Source organism: Homarus americanus, unplaced genomic scaffold (assembly GCF_018991925.1).
Source record: "Homarus americanus isolate GMGI-L3 unplaced genomic scaffold, GMGI_Hamer_2.0 scaffold40565, whole genome shotgun sequence".
In the NCBI taxonomy this organism is placed as follows: Eukaryota; Metazoa; Arthropoda; class Malacostraca; order Decapoda; family Nephropidae; genus Homarus; species Homarus americanus.
In genome coordinates, this window is record NW_024735503.1 from 4164556 (window position 1) to 4176910 (window position 12355).

The 12355-nt window shown below is 37.0% G+C and overlaps 1 protein-coding gene across 1 annotated transcript; it reads left to right on the top strand.

Moving 5' to 3' along the window:
- The first annotated feature begins 1197 nt into the window (after positions 1-1197).
- Positions 1198-11830, top strand: LOC121871221. The gene is made up of 7 exons (XM_042373414.1): positions 1198-1288; positions 5339-5438; positions 6076-6211; positions 6549-6747; positions 7384-7523; positions 8564-8661; positions 11449-11830. The coding sequence occupies exons 2-7, from the start codon at positions 5354-5356 to the stop codon at positions 11769-11771; spliced, it is 981 nt and encodes a 326-aa protein (XP_042229348.1). The 5' UTR covers positions 1198-1288; positions 5339-5353; the 3' UTR covers positions 11772-11830.
- The last annotated feature ends 525 nt before the right edge of the window (positions 11831-12355 follow it).

The following is a 12355-nucleotide window of genomic DNA, read 5'->3' on the forward strand; positions in this document are numbered from 1 at the left end:
TGGTATCATTGTATATCGAATATCTTAAAATTACTTCTCCAATCACTTTAATTCCTTCACTACTTACAACTTTTCTCATAAAAACTTCTGAGTAGACATTATAGGCTTCCGGAACATAGCCCATTCGCCAGGTGGTGACTGCCTTACTGAAATACATTTTCTTAACCTGTCCACTGTGGGTACACCATATTTAATACCTTATTTAACTAACGCCGGACAATTTCATTCTGCCCAGGGGTGGGCCCGTACACAAGGGATTAAAGTCAGCTCTTTTCACATCCAAAGCCTTATAATTTTGTTTTCTATCAAGATACCTGTACTTTGATAACCTAAATTGGCATCTAGGGAAGGTTAAGCTTGGTGTTGATAGTTTAGGAAGTAATGGCAAGCTATATTAAATTGTTGAAGACGCCTAGAATAGATTTTGGTAAAGAACAATATTTTCATGTTTCTACCAAAACAACTCTTTATTCTAAAAAAAACACATAAGGCACACTTGTAAGCATTTACCTAAGGTTGCAGCCAAAACATGAATAAGTTTTCTAATACAGTACTATACCAACCTTTATTGTAGAGAAGAATCCTTTCAGCACTGTCTATTTTAGTTGGTGTGATGGGTTCGCCAGATAATTATCAAAAACACCAAAATCAACAATACTGTTGTGGCTCCCAGGCCCAGTCGTTTACGTTAAACAGACTGCTTATTTTATTTTTCGACAGTAGTTAATCTTTAATGTGTGACACATTTTGCTTTCCTTGTGTAAAGGTCAAAGAGATGTCCTAATCTTAGGGATATGGGGCGGTCAAATCTTGGTTGAATAAACTTACTGTTTAACTTTGTATAACTTAACTGTCTTTTTGTATTCTGAACTAATGTAAACTTGTATGTCGATTTCATCTAATAAAATTCAATGTATCCATCCAGGCTGAGGTGGTGTCAATGCCGTTATGATTTAATGTGACGTTTTCTATAGTGATCAGCAGCGAGAAGTTAGTGTAGTAACCGCCGTATACACCTTCACTGGTGCTTATAATGTTGAGGAAATTTACGAACAAGACATTCGAACTATTTTATGTAATTTTTATGTATTATGATCATTATTGCCATATAGCGTAATTTATAATTACTTAAAATTGTCTAATTAAATTCATAAACATTATATTTTTCTTTTTAGAGGTAATTTGGGTATCGGTTCTGCACGTGGTAATTTAAAAACATTCTACCTATTACTGCTTGTGTACCTCCCTGCAGTACACGGTCATGGTCCGGGACACGAGCATATAATGCGTAAGAAACCTTCATATTTTTTTCATGTGTTTGAAAGTACACACATAATTGTCAGATCACCAGTATGGCTTTCACCAGGCGAGATCTACTGGTGATGTGCTCCCCTATTGCACCCATCTTTGGTCATCCTCTCGAGGGATTATGGGGAAACTTTCGTCGTGGCCCTCGACATCTCCAAAGCATTTGACAGGGTATAGCACAAATCTTTTCTTTCTAAACTTCCCTCTTATGGTTTCTCTCCCCCACTTTGTTTTCTAATCTCCAGCTTCCTTGAGAACCGATCCATGGCAGTTGTTGTTCGAGGGATCGATCTCTCGCTCTTTCTCTACCAATAATGGTGTCCCACAGGGTTCTGCTCCTTCACCTACTCTCTTCCTTCTTTTTATCAATGATTTACTTCACACTACAACTAATTCTATCCATTCTTATGCTGACGATTTTACTCTTCACTCTTCTTCACATTTTCCCCTTCCTCCTAACTCTCAAACCAGATTTGTTTCTAGAGCTGATATCATTACTTCTATCAATGCAGGTCTGTGCAGCATCTCTCAATGGGGAGGTGCAAACTTAGTTAAATTCAATAGTAATAAAACTTAGTATTTACCAATTACACTTTCTAAATTAGATGATCTCCCACCAATTACATTTCAGGACGCTATCATTCTGCCAAGTTCTGAAATATATATGCTAGGCCTCACCATTTCCTCCAATATGTCCTGGAAATCACATATCCTTAACATGGCTAAAGCTGCCTCCCGAAAGTTGGGAATGCTGTACAGATGCCGTAGCTACTTCACTCCTGAGCAGTTGCTTCAAGTATATAAGGGATTCATTTTTCCTAACTTGGAGTACTGCTCTCATATCTGGGGTGGCTCTTCTTCTGTCCAACTATTAGATAGGATGGAATCAAAGGCATTTCGTCTTATTAACTCTCCTTCTTTAGTCGACAATCTTTCTTCCCTTTCTCTTTGCCGCAATGTTGCTTCACTCTCTCTCTTTTACAGGTACTTTAACGGGCAATGTTCGGTGGATTTGGCATCCTGTGTGCCGCCGGCAAGGCCGTGGGCTCGTAACACACGTCTTGCCCGCGGTGCCCACCGTTTCTCTGGGGATGTCGGTCACACTAGAATAACTGGTTATAGTACATCCTTCTTTCCTCACAGCCAAACTGTGGAATGCTCTGCCTTCTTCTGTGTTTCCATACTTATACAATCTGTCTCACTTTAAATGGCTGGTTTTCCGGCATCTTCGTTGTGTAGATTAACACAGTATAACCTTTTTCTTCTTTATTTTTAATTTCTTTCTGTTCTTATTTTTTCGCCCCCCAGGCCCCATTGTGGGTTGTTCGACCTGTGCCCGGGTGGGCTAATTCCGTATAAAAATAAACAATAAAAAAAAATAGAAGATTTTATCAATACATGGCCCCATGGGAGGGGTGGGGGAGTGACCTTCACTGGACCTCAAGGCTGAGAGACCAGTTATTCATATCTAATTTTTAATTCATTTATCGTTTCACCACTTATCACTTAATGTTTTTAGTCTAGATTATGGTAAAGATTCGGTAGCGGCCAACCACGTAATTCAATAATGATGTTTATATCGTAGTAAGTACAGGTACGGCAGCCGTACACTATAAATCATGCTGGATGTAGGTATGGCAGCCATAGTGATGGACTGTGTTAGTAATGGTTAGGTTATAAGGTAGATTAGGTTATGTTAGGTTAAATTTAGTTTGGTTAGGTGAGGTTAGTCAGAAAGAAGGTCTTCCTATTAACTCTTATTATTTTGTCTGTCCACCATACATGTTCATTATGCTGCTGTACCAATAGACATCGACATTTTGCATACAGCTGCCGTACCATTTTATATAGGGCGATAGAAGAAAAACAAATTGTGTGAAGGTGGAGGAGACGGTTAGTAGCAGAAATTATATATCGAATTACACCAAAATTTCTGGAGATATTATGTGCGTGATTCTAAACACAAAAATGGAAACGATAATGCACATTACCTGACCTAACCAAGCTAGCAAAACTTACCTACATAACCTTACTTATCTTCCTCACCGGGGGGGGCTCTGCCCTCCGGACCCCCCGTCATATTAAACAGAGAGAACTTACTTTGTTATCTGGTACCAATAAAAGCAACTTCCTTGAAGCAGCATGGTACAATTTTACATTTATTGTGGACATGAGAGTACGATTGATTGTTGCACCGAAACATATATTTCTTCTTCACTGTCAGTTGTCTTCTGCACTTTGAACACTTGCACATCATGCCAACTAGTCCATGTTGACAGATGAACTCTTGGAAACCGTCTTCAACCTCCACAAGGACAGATAACTACCAATACGATAAACAGCAACTTGCACAAAACGACATAACTACGGAAGGGAAATCAAGATGGCTTTCTTGTCACCCCTTGTGGAAGAACAATAAGTATAAGAACATACAGTTCACATATTAACGAATGCTACTCAAAAGAAATTGGAAATGTATCAAAACCCATAATATGGGATTCGATTCCAACAAGAACTCTACAAATTAGCTAATACAGAGAGAAACAAACATGACAGGTGGATTTTGGAGTTCTCTTGACAGACAAAAGATGTAAGAAAAATCATAAGTGTGAAAGCAGCAAGTTGTATCTTAAGTGAGAGGAAGTACTGAACAATATTATGTTTTGATATCATTACCATAAGTTAATTGGGATGTTTGTACCCCTAAGCCTCACTTTTACTGTAACAAGCCTAACTTAACCTAACCTAACCTAACCAATTTAAAATATATTTTAGAAAGTATGGTTAGGTAGACTAACTTGGGGTCATGTTGCCTGTTTTAATAGAAATTCCAGACACAAGACCTGCCACATTAAAGATGATTGTTACTGATCTTAAATGACCTGAAAACTTAATTTTTTCATTGATTGTGAATATTGAGATAATAAAATAGGGATAACAGATTCTGTGTGGACAAATCTCTGGACTATAATTAAACCAGCTATTTTCTTTACTTTAAAAATAATAATGAGACATAAAGATGCACAATTAAATCTTTGCCATATTGTAGTTTCCTGTTGCAATTTTATTTTGGTATTGATTCAGTTTATATGTTGTCTCTTTATACAGGATAAAAGAAGAGAATTCCCAGCAAAATACTGTACAATGAAAGACAAAAGTCGTGTCATGAAATTTGGTGAAAACATATGCTGAAGGGATAAATATTTGGTGCGCTCTACCTTGTGGTAGGGGGCTCTCATAATGTTTCATGAGTTATATTTAATCTTCGGACAAAATCGCGACACAACTTTTGTCTTTGATTGTAAATGTACCTCAGACTTCATACCCATGTCTTCCAGTAATGCACCAATTATACTGTAAATCATTTATTAGAGGTTGAAAAGTACAGGTTGACAATCCCTTATCCGAAATCCTTGGGGCCAGAGGCATTTCGGATTTCAGAATTTTTCGGTTTTCAGTTTTTTTTTTTTCCTCTATAAGCTCACCCGGGCATAGATCACTGACCCACATCGGGGCCTGGCGGGGGGGCCAAAATATAATAATAATAATAATAATAATAATAATAATAATAATAATAATAATAATAATAATAATAATAATAATAATAATTCATAGGTCTAGGTCGCAGAACTCATTTTTTATCTTTTTTTCATTCTTGTATTTCTTTACTACTATTATTATTTTATTACAGTATTATTGTTATTATTATTAATTTTATTATTATATTTTATTATTACTATTATTATTATTGTTATAATTTTATTTTGGTGTACAGTATTTTAATTAAAATTTTTATTGACTATGAATAATTATTTTTATTATAATTATTATTTCTATTACATTTTCGCCCACCAGGCCCCGATGTGAGTCAGTAATTTATGCCCGGGTGGGTTAATCCCTGTTAAAAAAAAAAAAAAATGACCCACAAAAAACTTTCGGTTTTTAGAGCTTTTCGGTTTTCGGATAAAGGGTTGTCAACCTGTATAAACAACCTTATGTTCAATTTATTAAGACATTTTTTCATTAACAGTTTGGTGTGAAGAACATGGCAGCCCTTTTAACAACAACGGGGAAGAGTTGGACGTCCTTCATCCTCCCTAAATATATCAGCACTTCCGCACCTCTTTCAGGTCAGTGGAGTAATACATTTGTTGTTGTATTCTGTACTGTACTGTGTAGCCCTGTCACCTGAAGATTTGTCTGTCTTATTTCACCTGAAAATTTCCCACCCTATTGGTACTGTACTTTGGTGGTTCGGATAGGTTAGGTTATTGTTTGTGTGGTTAATCTTCAGATGAAGTAAGTTGGGTGGGGAAATCTTGAGGTGGTTCCAGTAAAGTCTTCCTTAACCAAAGTAATTGGTGTGTGGCCACTCTAATTAAGAAGGAATTCCACTTAGTTATGAGTAATAATACTTTTACCTGACAAAAGTCACTAAGTTGGATATTTTCCAGTTACCTGCACAATTTTTCCAGATTTTAATCATGAAACTATTTAAGATTACTGTACAGTATATCCAGAACATAAGAAAATGAAGAGAAGTTGCGGAAGGTTTGGTAGTTATCTCACACACAGAATACACAAAAATTAGGGTTAAATATCACTGTATCACTTAAATATACCATCACAACAGCCAAACACAAGGAGACGGGCAACACATATTGTACAAGCATCATTTGATCTACTAATTGTGATTTGTGAATGAGTTGTTAATAAAGATAACTTTTAGCTACTCTCCAGAACACTGTACAATATTTTCCTAAACAGCCCGTGGTGTCCGACATGTTATACGAGGCTTTAACATACCAGAAGAGGATGTGCAAGACATGGATGCTGATGATATAGAAGCTGTATCAAGTCAAGACATGGAGGCTATGAAGCACCAATCCTCACAGATTGAATTGTATGTGTAATACTGTACTGGTATCATATATTTCCTCAAACACTTCTGTCCTAAACTATAATCCAGTATGCAGTATACTGTAGGACAGTACTTTTTAGGAAGGAAGTACAGGTGATTAAATTCAGAAGGTAACCAGATGAAATAGGGTTTATCCCAAAACCTCTTATAAAACCAGGATAGTTATTTATGACCAGTCACCTCCCCACCCCCTTCATTAGTCTCACCCTCTCAGCAATACAGTGTAACACATTGTTTCTCAGTTCCTCTCACCCATTTTACTATGCTGTAACATGTATAACTATCAAGTCTTATTAGAAAACTTATCTTATGTTTCCAGCTATGCCAAGAGGTTTCAAAGTCACAAACGCAAGAAAACAATTGAGCAGAAATACTTCAAGGACTATAAACCAAAAGAAGATAATCTGCTGACATGGGCAATGAAAGAACAGTTACGATACTTACACTCCACCGATCCAGACATGTGGACTCCTGACGCTCTGGCCAAAGCTTTTCCCATCTCTCCTGCTGGTGCCCAGGTAAACATGGGATCCTCTGAAGATTAAACACCTTAATACTGACCTAACCTAACCTCCCAAGTCACATTAGGGTGTTTGATCATCAGAAGAAATAACTTAGGGTGTCTAATCTTGAGGTGATCAACATGATATTTAATTGCATAAAATTCCTTAGTTTGTTTCTGAATAATGTGAAAGTAAGACTATGTCAAAATATTTGTAATATTGCAATGATTAAACTATACGATCTTCTCTTAGATAAGGTTGTAAGAAGGTTGCAAAATAAATGATTAGTGGAGAGGTGCAAAAAATTTGGTAAAAGTAGAGAAGACCGACAGGAAGAAATGATTATCAGTTTGAAGAAAGAATGGGTAGAAATCTGAAGCATTTTAGATAAACATAACTGTGCATGAAGTTCTGTGTTTGAAGGTTACTGTGTAAGCAACTTTGCTGAATATAGTACTGTATGTGTAAAAGTATATTCGAGGTAGCATGAGAATCTACTGTACTGATGCCAAGGCTGTTGCCTCCCACCCAGTCCTTCAGAGGGAGTCACATCTCATTCTGGTTAATAGGCTGTTCATAAGTAAAGGAAACATTTTGATATACAAATACATATTATAATTCTCACATCTTTTATCAGTAATATTATTACAGAAACTACTGAAGGTGAGGTGGGTTATGAAGAATGAAGCTGAAATAGAGAAACATGACAGGGCAATTGCAGCTCGGTGGAAAAAGCATACGAAAGGCCAGCTTGGTAGTGCCAGACTCCTACAACACACATTTGACAACAGGTTAGTAAATGTATCTTAACCCTCTCGTGCAGTAGGTAGTAGGCAGCTATCAAACGGGAGGTACTACCACCTGGGAAGACGTTAGAAGCGTAATATATTGTCAAATGGTAAACCCTGCTGCCATATGGCATCACAAAATTGTGACCAAGTCCCAGGTTGCTGATCTGACTTTCTGCCTCATTTACACACAATTTCAAGGTCTCAATTGTTTCTCTTACCATTGACAATGCAACAAACATACAGGTACTCCTCGACTTACGGCATACCCGACTTACGACAACCCGGACATACGGCCGCCGTGGTCTTATAAAATATTTTTCAAATTACCGGTACGTATTTTCGAGTCCTGGCGTTAGTGATCGCGCTGTGTACTGACAAAATTTTCGTTTGTAATTCTCTTTAAAATGGCTCGCGCTGTGTACTGACAAAATTTTCGTTTGTAATTCTCTTTAAAATGGCTGGCAAGCTTAAAAGTGAGAGTTCTCGTAGTATTGAGAAGAAAAAGAGACACCCATTTTAGAATTTCTATGTATTATTTTCGCCTTTTCGACTTACGACTTCGGGACGGAACCCTGTCGTAAGTCGATGAGTGACTGTATATTGTTTCTCATTCTTGATCTTTTTTCTTTCTTCATTTTTGTTTTGCTTTATGTTTTTATTATTATTATTACTGTATTACTATTTTATTGTTTTTATTTTTAATTTTGTATTTTTTTATAGAATTTATGATGAATTTTTGTATTATTATTATTATTATTATTATTATTATTATTATTATTATTCTTATTATTATTACTATTATTACTATTATTACATTTTCGCCCCCCAGGCCCTGATGTGGGTCACTGACCTGTGCCCAGGTGGGCTAATCCCCGTAAAAAAAAAAAGTCACCACAGCAAAAGTCATATGGGACCAATCACATGAAGTTTGGTCATCTTTATGGTTCAGAGCACCTCATATGTACTGTACTGTATTGACATTCAGTAAGAGAACTTGAGTCAGCAATATGCTTGTTTATAATGACTTATCAATATTTCAGGGGCAATAAGGAGACTCATCCTGTACCTGCTCTTGGCCCAGATCAGATACTTTCCACATTAGAAACACTCAAGTTCCATAATGATGAAGAACCTTACAGTAAGTTGGTATTTATGTCCAATTTTATTATGCACTTAGCATTTTGAGTTGAGCCGGGCAGCACGTGAAATTTTTTTTCCTGGGGGCTTCCGTCATCCAGAACAAACGGCAACGTCGCAGTGTTTGAAGCGTGGCACCACTGTACACTCTGTAAAAAAGAGAGAATATGAGACGATCATTCATGCTTGGCTTAATATTGCATATCCTAACGTAATAGATACTAATACAAAGAAATAATAACCTAATCTATCCTAGCCAGCACGGCCAAGATAGAACGAATGCTTGCTGTTGGCGTAGGGGGGCCGACTCCTCCATTCCGCCACCAGCTGATTGTACAGTGGTGCTTCAAACACTGCGACGTTGCCGCTTGTTCTAGATGATGGAAGCCCTCGGGAAAAAAAATTTCGCGGGCAGCACGTGGTGTTAATCCTGCCACTCCATCCACGTGAACTTTCATTTTCTTTCCATAACTTGAGAAAATCATTGGGGATTTAAACAACTTTTTTTACACAGTTTTTTATAGTACTGTTGATATTTGAGTTGGGTTTTATAAGCAGGATTATTCATACATATTTACCTTAGTTATGGCCTCTGTTCAGTTTAGAAATTTGTATTTGAGTGAGCCAAAAGCCCTCTCATTAATCAACTCACATAATACTCTTACCTTGTCTGTTGGTTGTGACACAGGTAACACTTCAACCACAAAGGCTGAGACCAAGTCATGAATTGTTTATGCATATCATCACTACATACTATTACCCAAAAGTATAATACTAAAAGTCACTCTTGCCATATAAAGTAGAAGGAACAAGTCATAATGTAACAACAGCATGTGTCGGACTGTGCACCTCATCCATCATCCATCATCCAGATCAGCCATGTTGGAATCCAAATCATAGCTTACAGTTTCAGTCAATTATCTCCCTGTTAATAGTGGCTCTTGTTTTTGAAGTTATTATGCTTTGTCTCTCCGATTTTAACACCTCAGGAATTATTGGCTGGGTCACACAATCCTCAGTACAGTACAGTATAAGCATTACTGTACAGTAAAGGGTTCGTAACTTTGTTGTTTTCATGTTGTAAGGCTTCTTTATGTCTTGCTGTTGATCGAGTTTGACTTGTCAGTATGGTGGTATTGGAGCCACTTTACCCATGCTGCATCAAGAAAGCTTGATTTCATAGTAAGTAACTGAGCCAAAGTGAATATTGTATAAAAAATGTTCTATAAGACATGGGTGTCTAGCCTAGATGAAGGAGATACCCTGGTGAAGCCTGAATTAGAATTACAGGACATTCTTTTGGGGGGTTTTGTTCTGGAATCAAGGAATAATTCAGCAGTGGAGAGATCCACATACAATATTTTCTTTTAAGAGTCTATTTTATGTGCATTAATGTTCACTGGCAGCACTTACAGGAACTTTTCATGGGCTCTTTCAACCAGCTATCTCTGAGATGGTTCTGTCAGTAAGAGGAAAAAGGTTTGTTGACCATGTTTCCCAAAGCATGAGTCACATCCCTCTATCCATTGTCTAGTCAACAATAGTGACACAAAACAAGGGCAGTTACAACACCCTCTGACCCAAAAATACACCAAAAGGTAATGATATTTTTCTGTATACAGTACTGTACTGTATTTGTAAAATTACACTGATTTCTCTTTCACATTTGTGTGTGAACTTTTTAGAGCACAGAACCTTTGCTCACAGTCTCCCCTGAGGAAAGAAGACTGAAACATTCAACAATAACAACTTTTCTATACTGACTCCTTTAATACCATTTTTAGAGTTTATGGGAACGGAACAGCCTTGTGAATTCCACAAGAGGGTTCAGTAGGGTGGAAATTCTGAACCATTTTATAGCCAAATTCAGATCAAGGAACTAGCCATCCCTCCTCCTCCTCTGTTTGGGCTGCAGAGGTGAGCTGCATCTGGAGTTTGTTAATCCTGATGGAGTAAATCTTACAGCCAGTGTCAACAAGAAAATGAACAGATGAGAACTGTTCATGTTATGCTGAGCATCAAATCTCTCAAACCTTCATGTTCATATGATACTGTACCCCTTACCAAGTGGTTATCTTTTAGCACCCGGTATTTTATAAAGGTTATGTACTGTATAATCTTATCAAATTTATATGATCCTTAATTCCCTGAGTCCTGGAGTATCAACCCTAGACTTACTGATTATACAGAGTTGCTGAATCCTAATTCATTTTGAGAAAGTAGTGTTCATTAACATGTACAGTAGTCCCTTGCCATTCGCGGATTTGCAATTTGCGATTTCGATGATTCACGGTAAGCAAATGGTGGCTATGATGGCTAGCTTACGAGCCTTTTCCCTCAGTATCTTGTGTTGTACCGGGTACTCTCAAAACTTTAAAGTTTCTGTGTGAAAATGACCCCTAAAAGACTGTCTATTGTCATTGCTAGTGAAGTGAAACATAAAAGGCAGAAGTTGAATTATAAGACAAGTTAAAGGAGAGGATGAGTGCTGCTGCGGCTGGTCGGTTGTTTGGTATAGGTACAGTATACAGTAGTGCTATTTGCGGTTTTGCCTGTTCACGCCAGTCCTTGGAACCTAACCCCCGTGAGTAACAAGGGTTTACTGTACTGTATTAAATTACTGTACTATAATTTGTTGTCCTTTAATGGTTTTGCACCCACTTGTAAGTACTGTACCTTTACTGTATGACAATTTTATTTTATTCATAAGTATGAAAATATTTCCATAGTTTAGTATATTGTCATGACTTATGAGTATTAAAGTGTTACCATAGTTCTCCTCTTTCAGCTAAGAAGGCTGTTAGACCCAAAAACAAACTTCCCAGAGCACCAAAGATGAGGGGCGGGTCATTTTCAAGCATCATAAAAGATTATGAATTACAAGCGTCACAGCTGAGGGAAAATTCCAATGACAAGCAACAAGACTCGCCATCATCCAGCGTATCAGGAAGCCTTGACATATTAAAAATTATTTCTGGAACTCCGAAGTATGAAGGAACTTACACTTCTGTCACCTTTCCAGCTGCTCACAAACCCAAGGAAAATAAGAAATACAAGAAAGGAGAAAAGATGATGACCTTTCATGAATTCATTAAAAATAAAACTGCCTAACTTATTTTATCTTATATAATTTATTTTTATTTTTAGTTACCAATATACCTTCAACTTCATGTGTTTTCTCATCCACCGACTCACTCATTCACCCACTTGCTTGTTGAGTTATTTTTCTAACATTTATCAAGTCCGATATCTTTAATTGTACATATTTCTTTCACTTTCTTCTTCATTACATAACTACTGTATATAGTGTACTGTACTGTTGTATTGTGAACACTTTTTTATATAAATTTTGCAGTATTATAAGTGCTCCTGGCTCATGCTATCCTTGACCATAGGCAGTATAACATTTTTCACTGATATAAAATACTGTGTTACCAGTACAGGTGTGTATGAAACAAAAATTAAACAAAAACCAAGCTACTAGCCCTTTGAAGATAAATGTGCTGTATTCAGGTAGTCAATAAAAATGTATCGACCACCTTGTAGTGCATAACAACATAAACATTGTGTGAAAACTGTAAACTTACACCTGTTGTTACCGGCATCAGTCTATTCCATCAACCTTGGGATGGTCGAAACTTATTTTACTGACTGAACATTCAAGAGCCCATACATGCCCAATACAGTACTTGCCA

Bases quoted from the DNA above. Each gene is read 5' to 3' on its own strand.
- LOC121871221 (XM_042373414.1), top strand. From the start codon at position 5,354: ATGGCAGCCCTTTTAACAACAACGGGGAAGAGTTGGACGTCCTTCATC. The intron at 6,748-7,383 runs GTAAACATGGGA...ATATTATTACAG, and splicing joins TCTCTCCTGCTGGTGCCCAG to AAACTACTGAAGGTGAGGTG. The intron at 7,524-8,563 runs GTTAGTAAATGT...TCAATATTTCAG, and splicing joins CAACACACATTTGACAACAG to GGGCAATAAGGAGACTCATC.